At 42.7% G+C, this 18,874-nt stretch overlaps 1 protein-coding gene across 6 annotated transcripts in view; it reads right to left on the reverse strand.

Annotated features, from left to right (window-relative positions):
* The window catches only part of ZMYM4 (zinc finger MYM-type containing 4), a 58,393-nt gene that overhangs the window by 25,402 nt on the left and 14,117 nt on the right, over window positions 1-18,874 (reverse strand). For 4 of the 6 annotated variants that reach the window (XM_039353365.1, XM_039353366.1, XM_039353367.1 and 1 more), the window contains exons 2-10: window positions 12,253-12,316; window positions 10,039-10,081; window positions 8,600-9,127; window positions 7,500-7,567; window positions 6,245-6,415; window positions 5,192-5,270; window positions 4,206-4,458; window positions 2,466-2,640; window positions 1,164-1,376 (exon numbers count right to left, since the gene is read on the reverse strand). In XM_039353365.1, the coding sequence (XP_039209299.1) occupies window positions 1,164-1,376; window positions 2,466-2,640; window positions 4,206-4,458; window positions 5,192-5,270; window positions 6,245-6,415; window positions 7,500-7,567; window positions 8,600-9,104 (1,464 nt within the window). In that variant the 5' untranslated portion in view covers window positions 9,105-9,127; window positions 10,039-10,081; window positions 12,253-12,316. Of the gene's footprint in view, window positions 1-1,163; window positions 1,377-2,465; window positions 2,641-4,205; window positions 4,459-5,191; window positions 5,271-6,244; window positions 6,416-7,499; window positions 7,568-8,599; window positions 9,154-10,038; window positions 10,082-12,252; window positions 12,317-18,874 lie in introns of all 6 variants that reach the window. The other 2 variants (XM_039353364.1, XM_039353368.1) reach the window with 2 other exon arrangements.

An 18,874-nucleotide genomic window follows, 5' to 3' on the forward strand; every position in this document is an offset into this window, starting at 1 on the left:
CTGGCAACTGTTCTAGCATCCCCGTGGTCACACGATCAAAATTTGGGCACTTAGCAACCGACAGGTATTTGCAATGGTGGTAGCCACGTGACCACGTGATCTCCATTTGCAACTTTCCCAGCCATCTTCTGATAAAGTCAATGGGGGAAGCCGGATTCGCTTAATGACTGCACGATTCACTTAACAACTGCAGGGATTTGCTTAACAAGCATGGCCAAAAAAACAAAAAACAAAAAAACAAACAAAACAAAAAACCAAACCAACTGTCATAAAATCAGGCATGGCTCACTTAACAACTGCCTTGCTTAGCAACAGAAATTCTGGGCCCAATTGTTGAGTCAAGGCCCATCTGCAATGGCAGCGTCTCCTCCCACAGGCAACCCAAGGGAGCTTCTTCTATTGAAGAGATGGCCTTGAAGCAGCCTTCCCCAAGAAGAGGGAGTCAAGCTATTCTCCAAAGCGGCTGAGGGCAAGACAAGAAGCAATGGATGGAAACTAATCAAGGAGAGAAGCAACCTAGAACTAAGGAGAAACTTCCTGACAGTGAGAACAATTAACCAGTGGAACAACCTGCCTCCAGAAGCGGTGAATGCTCCAACACTGGAAGTTTTTAAGAAGAGACTGGACAGCCATTTGTCTGAAATGGTATAGGGCCATGGTGGGTGCCATAGGTGGCAAGCAGAACCCTCCCTGTGGGCACGCGCACCATTGCCCCAGTCCTAGGCCAATTTTTATAAAACCTTTTCGCTTTAGGCCTCCGACGCCGTGTGCAAAAAAAAAAAGGGGGGGGGGATTTCAACTTCTTGCGGGGAAAAAAAATAAATCTCGCAAAGTTGGACCTGATTGATTGAACTTTTTAGTCCCACCCAGTCTGCCGTTACCACCGCAGCCACAACCACCCAATGGGCCACACCCACCCGGCACCCAACAATGCCTAGGTGAGTTTTGGGTTGCAGTTTGGGCACTTGGTCTCTAAAAGGTTCGCCATCACTGGTATAGGGTTTCCTGCCTGAGCAGGGGGTTTGACTAGAAGATCTCCAAGATCCCTTCCACCTGTATCATCATAATCGTCATCCTCGTTCTCCTTAGGAAACCTGACGCGCAAAGTCCTATTGCAAATAAATGTGTTCTTCAGAAACCAGAAGGTGGGGGAAAACACAGACCTGCTTGTAGGCAGTGACGCAGGCTGAGCTACAAAACTTTTTGGACTGCCCCTCGATCTGAAGCATGTGACACTGTCCCGAAGCACTGTAGCAGTAGCCCCCACAGTTTTCACAGCAGTTCATGGTCAGGTTGTTCGCGGAACGAAACTTGGAGAAGCAGGCATCGCTGCAGAGCTTATGTACCACATTCTGGTAATTCACTTCATGCCGAATCTGTAGGTAGGAAAAATGGGTTACTGCCAAAAGAACTATCTCAGACTCTTCCTTCTCTTGTAGGAACTTCCTCTCTCTCTCTCTCTCTCTCTCTCTCTCTCTCTCTCTCTCTCCCTCCCTCCCTCCCTTCTCTCTCTTTCTCTCCCTCCCTCCCTCTCTCTGAATGTAGTTTGCATATTGATGAGTACGAACTTCAAAACAGTAGCACTTAAATTTATATGCTGCTCCGTAATGCTTTACAGCACTCCAACAATTTGGGTCATTTTAAAAAACTTCAGAAGGATGGAAGGCTGAGTCAACCTCGAGCCCTGACAGGATCGAACTCCTGACTGTGGGCAGAATTAGTCTGCAATACTGCATTCTAACCACTCAGCCACCAGGCTCTTAAAAGGTCCAAAAACAAAAGATATGGTAAGATGGAATGATGGATGGGATGGGATGGGATGGGATGGGATGGGATGGGATGGGATGGGATGGATGGATGGAAGGAAGGAAGGAAGGAAGGAAGGAAGGAAGGAAGGAAGGAAGGAAGGAAGGAAGGAAGGAAGGAAGGAAATCTCTCTTAGACTTGACTCAGAAAAGCAACATCTAGATTTATATGTAAGATTCTGTCCAGTGCAAGAAACCAGGAGCAGGGTTAGAGTTCAAAAATATTGAGAGTTTATTTCATGCTACCTATACACAAGAATCTGATCTACTAATGGTGCTAGATAAAAGTCAACAGAATTCACAGGAGGAGGCTGGACTGGGGTCTCTCGTGGGAGCATAGCAATTCCAAACTGACCCTTGGGCTCAGCCTGGTCATCTCCTACAGATTCAGTTGCAAGAAATATGTTACAAAAACCGACACAATTGCCAATGAGGTTCTTCTGCAGAGCTGCAGATTATTCCTTGTTACGATTGGCCATTTCTTTAGTTCAGGGGCAGGTACAATATGCTTTTAACCAATTGCACCTCAAAAATCCACTCGTAAAGTTCAACAGATTTGATGGTTTAATCAAAAGCAACCTGAGGAGCTTTGTAGCTGAATGCACGCTGAACAACAACCCCAAACATTCAGAACAAGGAAAGACTGGCAAAGATGGTTACCACTGCGTTCTTCTGGCACATGCTGCATTTGGTGGAGATGCTGTTTGTATGGATGGTGACCACGGGCTTCCTTTTCAACTCGTACACAGAAAGACAGGACTGGCTACAGAAATCCTTGCTGGAATTTGTATTGTCAAACTGAGCTGTAATCACATCTTTTGGGTGCAGGATGTCCCTACACAGTTCAGAGAAACAGAGTTAACTTTTTCAGGCTCAGAAATAACGGATCCACACAGAACAAAAGCAGTATCTGTAATGTCTCTGGCGCTTCCCCCCCCCCACTCCCGATTAATTGGATCTGCAACTTGCAGACATAATTGAATATTGGTATTTAAACTTCAGATAATAGTATTGGTGCCATTTGCCTTTAGGTACTTTCCCCATACTATCTTCTTGGTTAAAAAAAATCATTAAGGGTGCACCTCTGCAAAAATATTGTTGCTTTAATTGATCAAGTTTTGTTTACCCTGGATTTATTTATTAATTACAGTCACCCACCAATCAAAAGAGATTGGGGATGGGAGTGGGATACAACAAGGTCAACATATAAATGAAGAACAAAAGTATACAAAATTAAATGGTGTCATAAAACAGAAAGCAGTAAATACCACAGCTTTCAGTAAAAATAAACCAGGGGTCAAATGCATTCTGGAGTAAAACGGCTTTGGAGACCTATAGCTTGGTCTCCATCCTATGAACCATGGAAGGAGTTGCTGCAACAGACACTCTGGGAGACTGGATCAGACTGGTGGACTTAATTCTGGCAAAGCATGGCCTCATATATCCAGCATTGTCTTATATATCCCAGAGGACACTGTAAAGGATTTTAACAGGCTCTGCTTTCCTATAAGAAAATCAAAGCACTACAACAGTGGTGGCGAACCTATGGCATGCGTGCCAGAGGCGGCACTCAGAGCCCTCTCTGTGGGCACACGCGCCGTTGCCCCAGCCCTGCCATCTCCTCATCAGCAGCCCCCCTGGAGGAGAGTTGCCCCCCCCCCGGCGCAGAGCAGCGCAGCCAAGCACATGGCAGCTGGACAGCAGGGACAAGACTCCGCCCTCGCGCCCCGTCATGCACAGATAATGCTGTGGGGCACGGATGGAGGCGGTGGGTGGCCTGGCAGGTGGGGCAGGGTGGAGCGACGGGGGCGGTTTTTGAGCACTCGGTCTCTTAAAAGGTTCACCATCGCTGCACTACAAGATGTAACTGCCGCACCCTCTGGGTCAGTGGTTCTCAACCTTTTTAATGCCACGACCCCCAACCGGTCGTAAGTCGAGGACTACTCAACCGGTCGTAAGTCGAGGACTACTCAACTGGTGCAGCACCGTTTGCAGAATGGGACTTTTGGCGGGCTCAGCAGGGCAGAGACAGCCTGGACAATTCCTATTGGCTTTTGAAAGCCAATAGAATTAGACTCTATTCAAGAGAGTCTATTCTATTGGCTTTCAAAAGCCAATAGAATAAAAGGGAGTAGCACAGCTAAGGAAAAGGGGAAAAAAATGGCGGACTGCGTTGTTTGGCGACCCCCGTGAAATGGTCGTTCAACCCCAAATGGGGTCCCGAGCCACAGGTTGAGAACCACTGCTCTGGGTTAAAGCCCGGCGGAAGGCTGGCCATGGTGCTTTAACCCTGACTATGCTGCAAGTCCAGAGTAAAACTTGTAAGGAAGCCAAAGGCTGGATTCCAGGCATTCTCTGGATGGGGATTAAGTGAGATCGGTTTCGTGTATCTGCCCTTACTTTGAGCAGCTGGAGCACGTTTTCTTGGTGAAAGGCTGTGGCCGAGTGGCTGGTACAGTGTATCCCGTGAGGCACAGTGTGGAGCAGAAGAGCTGAGTAGAGCCCTTCCTTTGATAGGCTGTCTGCCCCTTCTGCAGGATCTTCTTGCATCCCGAACAGGAAACCCGAACGGCCGTGCTTGGGACCGAAGGAAGTAGCTTGTTCATGCCAGAGGATGGCGTGTTAGGTGGGAAACCTGAGGTCAGCTGCGGAGCTTATCAAAAACAAAACACACACACACAGACACACACACACAATGCTACTGAGGTTGTCTTCTCGCCTGTGGAATCCCATGTTAAACATACTTCACCCCCTCTGCAAATGCATTTCTCCCCCCCCCCCATTCCTGACAGATGAAAAGGAAAAAAATCCAACAACCCCTACTGAGCACTTCTTACATAATTTCTCCAGGCCAAGTTCCCCTGATTAAAAGAGTTAACTTGGCTGGGAATTCTGGAAGGAGGATGGGGTGGTGGTGTCGGCTTAGGGGCCAGGGAAACCCAGATTTAATTCAACACTTAGGCGTGGAAACTCTCTGGGCCAGCCACTTTTTCTTAGCCCAACCCATTTCACAAAGCTGTGGGGATAAGATAAAGGGAGGCATCCCCTATGCCAGTGTTTCTCAACCTTGACCATTTTAAGGCATGTGGACTTCAACTCCCAGAATTCCACAGCCAGCATTGCTAGCTGTGGAATTCTGGGAGTTGAAGTCCACATGCCTTAAAATGGTCAAGGTTGAGAAATACTGCCCTATGCAAACTTGAACTCCAGCAGGCCAGGCAGGGTATAAACCCAGTGAGTAAGCAACACCCCCTTACACCTTTAGAGGATGCCATGTTGGGGAGGGCTAGTCTTGCCTATGTAAAACATGTGAAATTATTTCTCCAAGCAACCGGTAGACAGAAAATGCCTGTTAATTCCCATCCAGCCCAAATCTTGATCCTTACCGAGAGGGCTGCCGCTGACAGAAAACACAGCGCTGATTTTCAGTTCTCCTTCCTGAGTTTTTGGCTGCTGGCCATAATCCTGAAAAAAAAAGGGTCACAGATGAAAATTCCAGCTGATGTAACCAGAAGCATCTAAGCCCTAATCTAGAAGACACACCACGTAACCTCCCAGTGCAATCAGCCACATAGGAGTCCTGCTGTAAATATCCCAATCTATGAAATGCCTTTTCCTGCATTTAATGCATTTCGAATACTATGTGGCATAGGAGTGGCTGATTATTTTGGTGTCCTCTATGCACCATTTAACTGTTGCCTATTTGCAAGTGCCTCAATTCCTGGCAAATAGATGGGGAAGAAATGGAGGTAGTGACAGATTTTATCTTCCTGGGTTCCAAGATCACCGCAGATGGGGACTGCAGCCAAGAAATTAAAAGACGCTTGCTCCTGGGGAGGAAAGCTATGGCAAATCTAGACAGCATACTAAAAAGCAGAGACATCAGCCTGCCAACAAAAGTGCGTATAGTCAAGGCCATGGTTTTCCCAGTTGCAATGTATGGCTGTGAAAGTTGGACCATAAGAAAGGCTGAGCGCCAAAGAATGGAGGCCTTTGAACTCTGGGGCTGGAGAAGCCTCCCGCGAGTCCCCTGGACTGCAAGGCCATCAAATCAGTCAGTCCTAGAGGAGATCAACCCTGATTGCTCTTTAGAAGGCCAGATCCTGACGTTGAAACTCAAGTACTTTGGCCACCTAATGAGAAGGAAGGACTCACTGGAGAAGGGCCTAATGCTGGGAAAGATGGAGGGCAAGAGAAGAATGGGACGACAGAGAGTGAGGTGGCTGGATGGAGTCACTGAAGCAGGAGACGGTAGAGGACTCCAGAAGATGGTAGAGGACAGGAAGGCCTGGAGGAACGTTGTCCATGGGGTTGCGATGGGTCGGACACGACTTCGCAACTAACAACAACATAGTTTTTGACCATAATATTGAGTGAATCTCAAAACTATCGACGTATCCTCAAAACAATATGTGCCTGAAAACAGAGATGGATCTTACCTCAGTACTGTCTGGCTCATCCTTAATTTTATTCAGCAGCCCCGGCTGAGGTGCCATAGCTTTATCGTAGTCATTATCCAAAGGCTCTTCTTTGATTCTAATATTGGACGCGTAGGAATTCCCGAGCTCTTGGCCAACAGAGTCTTTATTAGCAAACAGGTAGCTAGATTCCTAGGATGCAAATGTGGGAAACATGCTTTAGTGCATCGGGGCTATGCAGTGCTTCAGGCTTTATTCTAGAAAAGTGCTTTGGCATTCATATACAGCAGTGTTTCCCAAACTTGACAATTTTAAGGCATGAGGACTTCAACTCCCAGAATTCCACAGCCAGCATTGCTGGCTGTGGAATTCTGGGAGTTGAAGTCCACATGCCTTAAAATTGTCAAGTTTGGGAAACACTGATATACAGTGTACAGGAAGGCAGGCCATATCTGCAACTCTTCAGAGCTGCTGCTTCTTTACTCAGCATCATGCAGCTGTTCTCTGCAACCACCAAGTAAACTACCATGAAAAGATGCAGCATCCTTAAAAGAATTGCAGGCAGGCTACTGTGTTTGTGGCCTCGGTTCTGTTTTTTATCCGAGCAATTTATTCACTTTTTCCCTGGCCTTTCAGCTGCACCCTTTTCTTTTCTAAGTTCAGAGCCAAATACCCCATTCTTACCCTCTAATCACCCCACTCTTCTGGAACATTAGAACAGCTTGAACAATCACTAGCTGAAGGTACAACAGCACCACGAAGTTCTTACAGTAATCCTAGCCTCCAGAACAGTGGTTCTCAATCTGTGGGTCGGGACCCCATTTGGGGTCGAACGACCATTTCACGGGGGTCGCCAAACAATGCAGTCCGCCATTTTTTCCCCCCTTTTCCTTAGCTGTGCTACTCCCTTTTATTCTATTGGCTTTTGAAAGCCAATAGAATAGACTCTCTTGAATAGAGTCTAATTCTATTGGCTTTCAAAAGCCAATAGGAATTGTCCAGGCTGTCTCTGCCCTGCTGAGCCCGCCAAAAGTCCCATTCTGCAAACGGTGCTGCACCAGTTGAGTAGTCCTCGACTTACAACCGGTTGAGTAGTCCTTGACTTATGACCGGTTGGGGGTCGCGGCATTAAAAAGGTTGAGAACCACTGCTCCAGAAGGTATTTTATGGCACATAATTTTATTTACTTATTAAATGTGCCTACCACCCATCTGACTCTGCAAAGCAACTCTTAATAAAAGGAAAAAATTCACAAGTGTGAATTTTGTGAACTTACCCTAAAGTTAGTTTCTGGTGTTTGCGGTGCTAAATGTGTCCGTAACGTTTCATCTACTTGATTCGCAACTGGGAAACACAAAAAGTGCAATGAGAAACATTTTAAAGGAGAAAAAAAAATCCTTGGAAGCTTGTGGAAACCCAAATCATTTATACCAGTATCTTCCAAATAATTATTTAGGGTTTAGCACGAGTAACTAAAGTGAGCGTGTGTCACATACGTCAAATGTATTTTCTTCAGATGCTTTTGGAAACAAAGATAACTTATTCAGCAGTGCTTCAGTTTCTTAAACGGGTGGAACTAAGGAGCTCCAAATTTTTAAAATAGAATTAAAGCATGTGGGTCAAGAAGAAGAGGCATGCCAACTCTGAGAACAGCAAGGAAACAACAGAAGTCCAAAGAGCAGACCACAAGTTGGAAATATGGGTTAGACTTTTGCTGCACAATCTGGCAGTCCTGGAAAATTAGTATTGCAGCCCCACAAGATAGTAACAACTTAAGAAATAAAAGAAGTTTGTTATATACATTAGAGAGCCGAGGTGGCGCAGCAGCAGTTAGAGTGCAGTACTGCAGGCCACTTTAGCTGACTGTGTTCAGCAGGTCAGCGGTTCAAATCTCACTGGCTAAAGGTTGACTCAGCCTTCCATCCTTCCGGGGTAGGTAAAATGAGGACCCAGATTGTTGGGGGCAATGTAAATATATATATATACATTGCTTACTGGTGTACACCGCTTAGAGAGTGCTTGCACTTAAAGCGATATATAAGTCTCATAAATAAATAAATAAATAAATAAATTATGTTATATATTTTATATGCGGCCCCAGGCTGTTCCTCTTCAATGTGGTCCAAGCAAGCCAAAACACTGGAGAATCTTGACTGACAGGGAAGATCCCTGTAGATGTCTCACTGGTCTGTTTCTCCTAATCTAATGGGCAATAATTTAACTAGGATTTGTTGAAAACGAAACCCCACCATGGCCGAAGTCTCGTTCTAGCTGAGAAAGAACCATCCGTATTATCCTGAGCGTGAAGCATGAGCCAGTTCCTGAAAAAAGCAGGAGCTCTGAGCTCTCCTAGTAAAACTGAGTGAGTAATATTACCTGATTTATCAAGCAAACTGCTTTTCAATCTGGAATCTAGCTCTTTCGGCATTTTTTCCAAGCGTTTGTCACGTTCTTGGAAAGATCCTTCTCTGGTTTTCTCCTTTGCCAAGAAAGGGTCTTTACTATCATCTCTTGCGATGCTAAAGTCTTTCCGCAGGGACTTAAACACAGAGGATCCCTTGTCAAAAGGGGGAGAGAGATCCTTCTGGATCATGTTTTGCATCGGGGTGTCTTTTTCACTGTCCACCACATGATCCCGGACCCTCCTCCCATCTCCCCGGCTATCTTCACAGCGAAGGGCAGAAGAGAGACCATCCTTTGGAGCAAAAGTCTGCTCTTCTTCATTGTCACTCCCAACCACAGGAATTCCTGCAAGGTCTCCTGAGTTCAGGAAATAATCACTGTCATCCAGCAAAGAGTTGGTGGATCCTGTCCGGTTCTGCATTCTGTAGGGGATGCTGTCAAAAGCAGGACTGAGGTTGTGGACTGTCTTCTCAGACATCTCAGAATTTATAATGTTTGCACCTAAACAGGGGAAGACAACGGGATGTCTTTATAAAAAAAAAAAAAAAAGCAGCTCATTTAGAATCAGGGGCTAACATATAGCCGAACACATTCATAGCTTTTTTTTTTTAATGCGATTTGTCTAACCTAAACATATTTCCAATTGAGTTCTCTGAAAGACTATGTTATTTTTGCGAGGAGGTTACTTTTTAAATTATGTGTACAACTTTCATTAAATTCTTTCCAATCATCAGACCCCCATTTTCAATTAGACTTTTCTCACACTCTGTGAAAAGTAACTACAGCAGTAGCTAAACCTTTTTATGTTTCTGACAGTTAGAACAATTAACCAGTGGAACAACCTGCCTCCAGAAGTTGTGAATGCTCCAACACTGGAAGTTTTTAAGAAGAGATTGGACAGCCATTTGTCTGAAATGGTGTAGGGTTTCCTGCCTGAGCAGGGGGTTGAACTCGATGACCTCCAAGGTCCCTTCAGATCTATTCTATTCTATTCTATTCTATTCTATTCTATTCTATTCTATTCTATTCCTATTTCTATTCTATTTCTATTTCTGCTCTCTCTATTCTATTCTAAATTTGCAACATTCCTTTTGAGTCAGTATGACACCAGATAAAAAGTACCTGTACTACAAATTTCAAGGATGTCAGAAGTAAATCAGTCACTCTCACTATTAATTCCTGTGGGCTATATTCAACCAGAGATGGGAAACGTGCCCATTAGCCTAATCCAGCTAATCAAACAGTAGAGGTTTTGAACACAATTCGTTCCCATCTTTACCAGCATATGCAGCATTTACAAGTGCCCGGATTTTGGATTTTCTTAACATAAACATGTGTAACTCATACGTACAAAACACACACAAACAAAATGACTAAGGAAATATTTCATGAGCAAACAATTGCATACTCACGTTCTTCTGCGTTGCCAAACACTGTATCCGTTTTGTCTTCAAACTGCAGAGGTGAAAAAAAATTGCACTGTGATTCTGGTTCATTTAAAGAACAGAACATTTCCTTCTTCTCTATTATCCAATTCCCAGTACAAATGCTAGAGTTTGGGGTTGTGAATAATCTTGCTATACAAATAAAAGAAACAAGATATATTTTCTGACGTTTTGCATATAAAAGATGCAATCACCTGCTACGTTAACTTTAGCACCAAGGCTACTTCAAGCTCCAAAGTCTACTAAAGCTGGTGCTTTAACCGATTTGTCTTGGGATGCTAAGCCATGTCAATTACTCTTGTTTGTAACTTTACCATCTAGGCATGCAATTTTCTTTGTTTTTTTCCAGCCTAAAGCAAATGGTACATAATGAAATATACTCATCTTGTGCTGAACTTATATTGCCTTAAGAAGCATCCCAATGAAGAATTCCTCACCGTATGTGTTTGTGGCTTTTGAAAAACCATTTATCACAGTAGGCAAGCCACTCCTTGGATTTCAGTCACACCGAGCGTTGCAAATTAAATAAATGTTTTGTGGTGAAACACCACAGCATGAGCAAGAGTGAAACTGAGTGATGTTCCAATTTATCTTTCTAGTACAATTCAAAACAATAGATAGTGAAATGAAGAAGTCTACAGAATGTTCGCTGAAAGGGGCAATACTAAGCACAGAAAGCAACAGGGCTCAAGCCAATCTCCTCTCACACTTATGCTGCTGTGGAAAAGACAAAATTAGAAATCAAGCATTCATTGGATGCATCTAAGAGCGACAAGCCCTGTTATCTGCAAACCAAGGGTTCAATCAATGAGAGAGTTCCTACCTGAATCATCAGCTTTTTACTCTTCTAATTGTGTGACGTTCAAAGTAGACAAGTTGAATAAAAAAAAAAAAACTGGATTCGAAACAGTTTGGTGAGGGGTCCTTGGTCCTCTCTGAGCTTGGTTGTTTTCTGCAGATGTTTCATTACCCAAACTAGATAACATCATCAGTGCAAGCTCAAGAAAGCACCAAGGACCCCTCATTTCAACCCTGAGCTACAAATATTCTCCTTTATTGGCAAATCAGAGAACTTGGCATTTTGTGAATGTGAATTTGACTTAATGAAGTCCAATTATTAAATTCTGCTTGTGATTTTCTAATCGTTTTTAAATTCTGTATTTTTTTCCCCCCAAAATAGTGCCTTCTATTCAACTGCCCCTTAAGGAAACCTGTTGTAAAGTCTCTACATTCCTGAGGCAGCACCTGATTTTATTCATTGGCCTAATTTTCACAGCCATGACCCACGGTGATATTTGTTATCTTCCCTGAGGATGCAAGGAAAGAAATGGATTTCTATAATCTATTGCAGGGCTTTTCAAGCAGTGGTACGGGTATCACCTGTGGTACACTGGCACCTGGCAGATGGTATGCGACCATCCTAGAAAAGTGGTAGTGGGGGAGGGAAATGAGCTGAACCGGTGGCAGCAACGCACAAGCCTGAGCAAGAGATGGCTGGAGCTGCAGGGCTGTCAGGGCTCAGCGGAAGCGCCAGGATCAGTGCTGCTTTCCAGCTGATCAGCACTTCTTCAAGACTATCAGGGCTCAGTGGAAGCACCAGGATCAGCGCCAGGCTCCAGCTGGAGCTCGGCGCTGATCCTGGTGCTTCTGCTGAGCCCTGAAGAAGCACCAATCAGCTGGAAAGCAGCACTGATCCTGGCGCTTCTGCTGAGCCCAGAAAAAGTGCCGATCAGCTGGAATGTTGCAGCATCCCGAGGGTCTTGTGATTTACATTCAGATGCTTGGCAACTGATTCATATTTATGACGGTCACAGTGTCCCAAGGTCATGTGAAGTGACCAAAATCTGCTGCAACCACCCAGCAGACGGGGGGAATAAAAACCAAACACCCCCCACCCCACCCCCGCTATTTTTTTTTTTGTCATCAAGTTTTTGACACCTTGCTAGGCAACTGGTGGTACTCGGATACTGCCATATCCTAAAAGTGATACAGTGGGTGAAAAGGTTGAAAAGCCCTGATCTATTGTATCTACCTAGACATGGTACATGATACTTTTTCCCCCAGAAAAAGCCAAATCAATCCTATTCTCCCTACTGGAGTCATTTTCTCTATCCTCATATTAGTTTACAGTTTAGCATCTTTTATGTTCAACCCATGAGATTTGTAGTTAATTTTTCATACCTGAAGACATTCCACAGACTGAAGCACCCTATACTGCCACTTGGACTAGGCCTTGCTTCTCCACCTGTTTATGTTTAAAAAAAAGATAGTAAGATAAGATAACCTTTATGGTCATTTTTTTACTGTGGGCACAACGGCACACATCAAAAATGAAATTTAGTTGCCCGCTCTCAAAGTGAAACACATACATGATGCACACCTAAACATACTATGAACAATATATGCATAGACCCACATCCCTACGTATACGTAGCAAATAAATATTAAATACTGTTCATCTTGAATATATAACAGAAGGAGGAAGCTTGAGAGTTCACAAGGTCTTTTTAGGAATATTTTTGAGGCCTGTCTCTGAAAACAAAACATTTTTGTTCAAACAGAACATCATGAACCTTGTTTACCGTTTCTTGTAACTATAAATGGCTATATAGAAATTTTTGTAGATACCATACTAATCTCCTGTAAGATAAGCAGTAGTAAAAGTTTGATCAGCTTGCTTGTAAGTGCAATAGCCACATCATTCAGCTTTGGATATTCCATTTTCTTCATACATTCTATAAGTAGAAGCAATTAAAAACCAGACATGCCATCAGCACTGTCTGTTGCCAACGCAGCAAGTGACACAAGTCGGTACAACCTGTCCGATCTAACATAAAAGCCATACTGCTATTAATCAAATATGTTTTGTCAGGTCTGGCAAATTCACTAAGAAAAATAGACAGCCATTCAAAGTATTGTATGGGAAGTCTAGCAGTCAATGTTAAGCAGGATAATATCAATCATTTTGGGTACATTGCCTTCTATAAAAATTGACTTAAGGAAAAGTATTGATATGCCTTTGTTCAAGTTTAACTAGTGAACAGTTGAAGAACTGCCAACATTCATTTGCAATCAACCAGGCCAGAATGTAAGAAGTGTTTTGATTTGCTCCCTCGCTATGGTAAAAGTTATGAGCAATTTCATTTCCAATGTAATGAGAGCTAATTCCACGTCCCCCCCTTGTATTTTCCCAAAAGCAAGAAAAAAAAGGTTTCTTTGTAACTTTCTTAAAATTCATGACTTTCTAATTGCTCTGATCTATCCAGGCTCTTAATTGGGATGTATAGAATTGTGTATTCCCTTTCCCAAAAGTTCTGTTTTTCCCAAGCGTTGTGCAAAATGGGTTCCTCCCAAAAAGTCAGATTTAGAGAAATGTATTTGTATCTGTATTTTCCAGAACAGGAAATAATTTGCAGTATTCCTGATGCTACATTTGAGAGAGGAAAAAAAAAAGGAAGTGACCATGTTGTTTTACACATATATTTCTAATTTAATTAATTTATAATGGAAATGGGCTGATCACATAGCAAGAACTGATGGCAGTCATAGAATGGATCCCCCTTGATAAAAAAGTGTCCACAAAAGAGACCTAAAACAATGTCCTTCCATCATATCAGTGATTGCATGACCTTTGTAGATGCCATAGGCTAAACAAACATATTACTAAATAAATGTCCTTCCACATCCAGGACTTTCCATAAAGGTTTTTCCTATAATGGACAAGAGATTATCTTTTCCAAGATTTAATCTCCCATGCCTTCTGGCAAGCAAGATCCAAGTCCACAGATGGCAGTAGAGAGCAGTAAATTAAGAGACAAACAGTATAAATAAGAAGTTTGAAGCATAGGAGAGAAAAGCAGAGGTATAAAGAACTGACTCTACATTCAGTGAAAAAACTCATCTGCATTAAGGAGAAATCCAGAGATCTCCACCTGTAAAGAAAAAGGGAATCTTGACATCCGCTTTCAAAAGTTCTTGGCAACTAAAGCCTCTTCCAACAACATCTTCCATGTTTTCCTGATACATTTTGTTAGATACATTTCTTTGGGATACCAACCCAAAGGAAGACATCTTTTCATCCACTGTGTTCTTCACAACTGAAACTGAGACATTTTTAATCAGGACCCACAAATTAAACTGGACAGCTTGAACGTGGCTGAAGTACTGCAAGAAGATCTATTGAAAGATTCCTCATCAGACATCCAGTAATATCAAGAAAGGCTTTTAGACCTAACTGTCTCACGACTGTATTGAACCTGCAAAGTGAATCTACTTCTCAGGTGTAAGAACATTAAATAATCTTGGTTGACAGCGACAGAGATTGCTCATGCATCATCTCTGAAGCCTCTCCCATGATTTAAAAAAACAACAACTCAATTCTGGCTTAGCATATTGCTGTGCTCAACCCATTATTTTGTCAGGAATAGCATGCGATGGATGATGACATGGCAGAAGCCTGAACTTGTAAACTGCTAATATGGTCATCTTGACCTCCATGCTTAAAACATATTGTGTTTTAGGTCCCAGGGAGTTTAATAACTTGGAATCCAGAGTTCTTAAAATCAGGTCCCCTGGCTCAAAAGCTTAAGTCACTGACAATTAGGATAAGGATACTATATACCGTATATTCCGGCATATAGGGTGACCCGGCGTATAAGACAATTCCCCGAGTTCGACGCCGAGTCACAAGACGATCGACGCCGAGTCGCATGCCTAGAAAGTCATCTTATACGCCAGAAACTACTGGTATTTCCGGCGTATAAGACAATCGACCGCCGAGTTGCATGCCTAGAAAGTCGTCTTATACGCTGGAAACTACTTTATTTCCAGCGTATAAGACGACTCGGCGTATAAGACGACCCTGAGTTTGGCACCTGTTTCAATGCTCTCAAAAGTCGTCTCATACACCGGAATATACAGTAAATCAATTGATCTTCCAGAATGGCTCTCAAAGGCTCATTTTTACAAGCACAATGAAGAAAATGGAGTAGAAACCTAAGGCCTTTCTTCCCAACGATCCACATTCTGCACTCAAATGCCTTCAGATGAATGAAAGCTTGAAAAGTCTATTGCGGCACTTCTCCTGTTACGTCCTATGAAAATAAATGTACTGATTGTAAGGTCTGTTTTCGAATTCTATGGCTTGGCGTGGTAAAATGTGTTAAAACACCCAGGCAACTATGGTACTGATGAGCTATTGTTAGGCAAGTAGGGAGCACCAGTAGCAGATAGTCACTGTTGCTTGCGGTCCCTTGTATATGTAGGGAAGAGGTACCGTATATGCCGGCGTATTAGGCGACCCGGCGTATAAGACGACCCCCGTCTTTATAGCCGGGCCGCATTCCTAGAACATCGTCTTATACGCCGGAAACTACCAGTATTTCCGGCGTATAAGACAACTCGGCGTATAAGACGACCCCCGTCTTTGGCGCCGATTTCAGCACTCGCGGAAGTCGTCTTATACGCCGGCATTTACGGTAATACTCAGATTACTGCTGCATCTTCCTTTGCCTCAATTCAGTTCCCTTCCAAGAGACTCAGGATTCTCCTCTACCTCTGTTTCTAGACTGGGGATGAAAGGAATTAAGTTTAATTAACTAAAGGGTTTATTTCTGGTCCTTGGAAACAGGGTCCCTTTAAGGACTTCCCAAAAAGTCTGCTACTCTCAAAGGTTGAACGCTTCATCTAGCACAGTAGTTCTCAACCTGTGGGTCGGGACCCCATTTGGGGTCGAACAACCATTTCACGGGGGTCGCCAAACGACGCAGTCCACCATTTTTTCCCACTTTTCCTTAGCGTGCTACTCCCTTTTATTCTATTGGCTTTTGAAAGCCAATAGAATAGACTCTCTTGAATAGAGTCTAATTCTATTGGCTTTCAAAAGCCAATAGGAATTGTCCAGGCTGTCTCTGCCCTGCTGAGCCCACCAAAAGTCCCATTCTACAAATGGTGCTGCACCAGTTGAGTAGTCCTTGACTTACGACCGGTTGAGTAGTCCTCGACTTACGACTGGTTGGGGATCGCGGCATTAAAAAGGTTGAGAACCACTGATCTAGCATCTGCCATCTAGGTTTTGAGACACAGATATCCCTGCAGCCATGGCTCTGAGCTTCAGTCAGTTCCAGGTAGTATAAATGTGGACTGGCCAATTGTTTTAACACCTTCACGTTGGAAGACTGCCAGTCATATTTTGAGAACCGTCTGTAAAAGTGGTTTGGGCCAGGCAGATCAGTTTGTTTGTAGATTTTTAATGGAAAATCATTCCAATTGGCTATAACGTTATCCAGAAATCTGCTGGATTTGATTGTATTTATTAAACAAAAAATATATGGCTACCCAACTCACACATGCTGACTGCTTACAACAGGGGTTCTCAACCTTGGCAACTTTAAGACTTGTGGACTTCAACTCCCAGAATTCCTCAGCCAGGAATTCTGGGAATTGAAGTCCACAAGTCTTAAAGTTGCCAAGGTTGAGAACCCCTGATTTACAACATTAAAAAAATCTACAACATAAAATCCCTTGTCCCCTTGAGCAGCAGCAGATACACTCCCACCAGCTACAACTTCCTCATACTATGGACATATCAGCCTAACTTTATGTCCTGCAGATATGTAGGATTACAACTCACTCAATCAAGACAGCTATGGCTCCTCAGGAACAATCATCCAACACAACCGAAAGGCACAAATTAGGAAAGACTGACAACAGAAACACTTTTTGAGATGAAACACATTTTTTGGGCAGGTAAGCTGGAAGATCTATTATTTTCTCTGAGTTGTCCTTTTCGGTATTCTATAAAAGTATATTTTTAGCCCATAATGAATTGTTTCCTTTCAGAACAGGTTTTATGCACTTAGACTGTTTTGTTTTCACATTTACTTTCATGGCATATTTTAGATGTGAAAATTTCAATTTTTGAGGGGCATTTTAGCTTTTCTCTTTTTTGCTTCAATAGCATTTTTTTCTTATACAACTTTGATTTCAGAATGTTAAAAAAATAAAACTAGTTAAAAAATTTAGATCTGATTCTAAGGAGAGTTAAGAATGATACATTCTATTGTTACTATTTTATAAATGTGAAATTTGAATTGCAGCACAATATGTTTGCAACAATGCACTTGAAACAAAATTTACAGTAAGTTAAAAGTGAAAATGCACATATTTTGCTTCTAAAATAATTACATTTGTTACTGTTTGGGCACATAGTTTACACAAGAAATGATATTATAAAATCTCAACAACCTGGTGCTGAAAATACTAAGTTCACAGTATCTTAGCTGAACTCAGACTGCTCTAGTCTAGTCACACGTGAAATACACAGATGTCATTTCTACCGGTATGTAAAAAAGAGCAACACTAATGAGTAGATTAACAATATAAAGACAAATTATTAATATGTTCATGTTTGTTTTACATGGCAAATGACAAAAAGAATGACCCAAGCAACATTTGAAAGAAAGAAATAAAACTTTTCAGGTTATACAAATTTGGATAATTAATGATTTTAAGATCTTTTGAACATGAAATCAGTTATTTCTAAGCATTTTTTAATACATTGATTACTGTTACAGTAAAAGAAACCAGCATTCCGACTGTCTACAGATGCAACTGGTAAAAAGTTTGTTTTAGATTGTAATAAAGTTTGTTTTAGATTGTAATAATCAGATTAGGTTAGTACATTGCACAGAGCAGCGGTTCTCAACCTATGGGTCGCGACCCCATTTGGGGTCGCCAAGCAAGGCTATCTGCCATTTTTTTCCCCTTTTCCGGCGGGTGCCTTACCTCCCTTGGGCTGGGCCAGCTGGTGGTCCAGCCGGTGGTCAGCCTGCTCCATCTCTGCCGCTTGCCAGCTACGCCTCGGCCGGCGCAGGGGGCGGCACCACGCATGCGTGGCATTCCCGGGCAGGGAAAGTCCTCGACTTACGACCGGTTGGGTAGTCCTTGATTTACGACCGGTTGGGGGTCGTGGCATTAAAAAGGTTGAGAACCACTGGCATAGAGCATTTCATTTCTCAAAATAAAAATGCAAAAATAAAGCCGGCTTTAAAATTCTAACTATGTTGTGTGCAGGAGCAGACAAACCTGGACCAAGGTAGGAGACACTTCCAAAACTCAAGAGACCGGGATTGTCACCAACTCATAGCTGCAAAAGCAAAATCAACTCACCATTGAGGTGATTCCAAAATCTTGTCAAACTTACTTCACGAAGGTTTACTTCTGAGTTCCCTGAGTAACAGTTATAGCAAATCAATTCTAACTTCTCAAACTTTCCCATCCCCCTCCTGCTCCAAGTGAGAAGAGATTATTTCTGACTAAAATGTAATGAAAAACTTTTAACCTTTCTTTTTCTCTTCATCCACCCTTCTGGTGGTCAACAGGAGTCCTTTTTCCTTTTCCCCCCCAACATTAATCCCAGTTTTATAGCACTGCTTTTTTGTGTCTCGTGAAAGGAAAATTAAATTCCCGTGCTGCATTTATGACTTCAGGTTGACAAACCTTCTCAAGTCCAGACACTCTTCAACTGATAAAGCCTGGTCTTCATTAAGAATTTAAGAAGTTCAAGTTTACATATTAGGAATTATTATCCCAGACCAAATTCTCCTTTGCTTCTCATTATTTTAAAATCTTTCCTCCCACCTTTGGTTGCCTATTATCATATTTTGTTTTGTTTTTGTTAAGGGCATTTGGGCCCCAAATTGTGCAAAACATGTATGTTGCATAATTATTTATATCAACATTGTCACATTATATGAAACTTTATAGCTCCATGAACAAAATAAAAATTTCTTTAAAAATGTGC

Source organism: Crotalus tigris, unplaced genomic scaffold (genome assembly GCF_016545835.1).
Source record: "Crotalus tigris isolate CLP2741 ecotype Arizona unplaced genomic scaffold, ASM1654583v1 scf7180000018517.1768243, whole genome shotgun sequence".
Taxonomy (NCBI): Eukaryota; Metazoa; Chordata; class Lepidosauria; order Squamata; family Viperidae; genus Crotalus; species Crotalus tigris.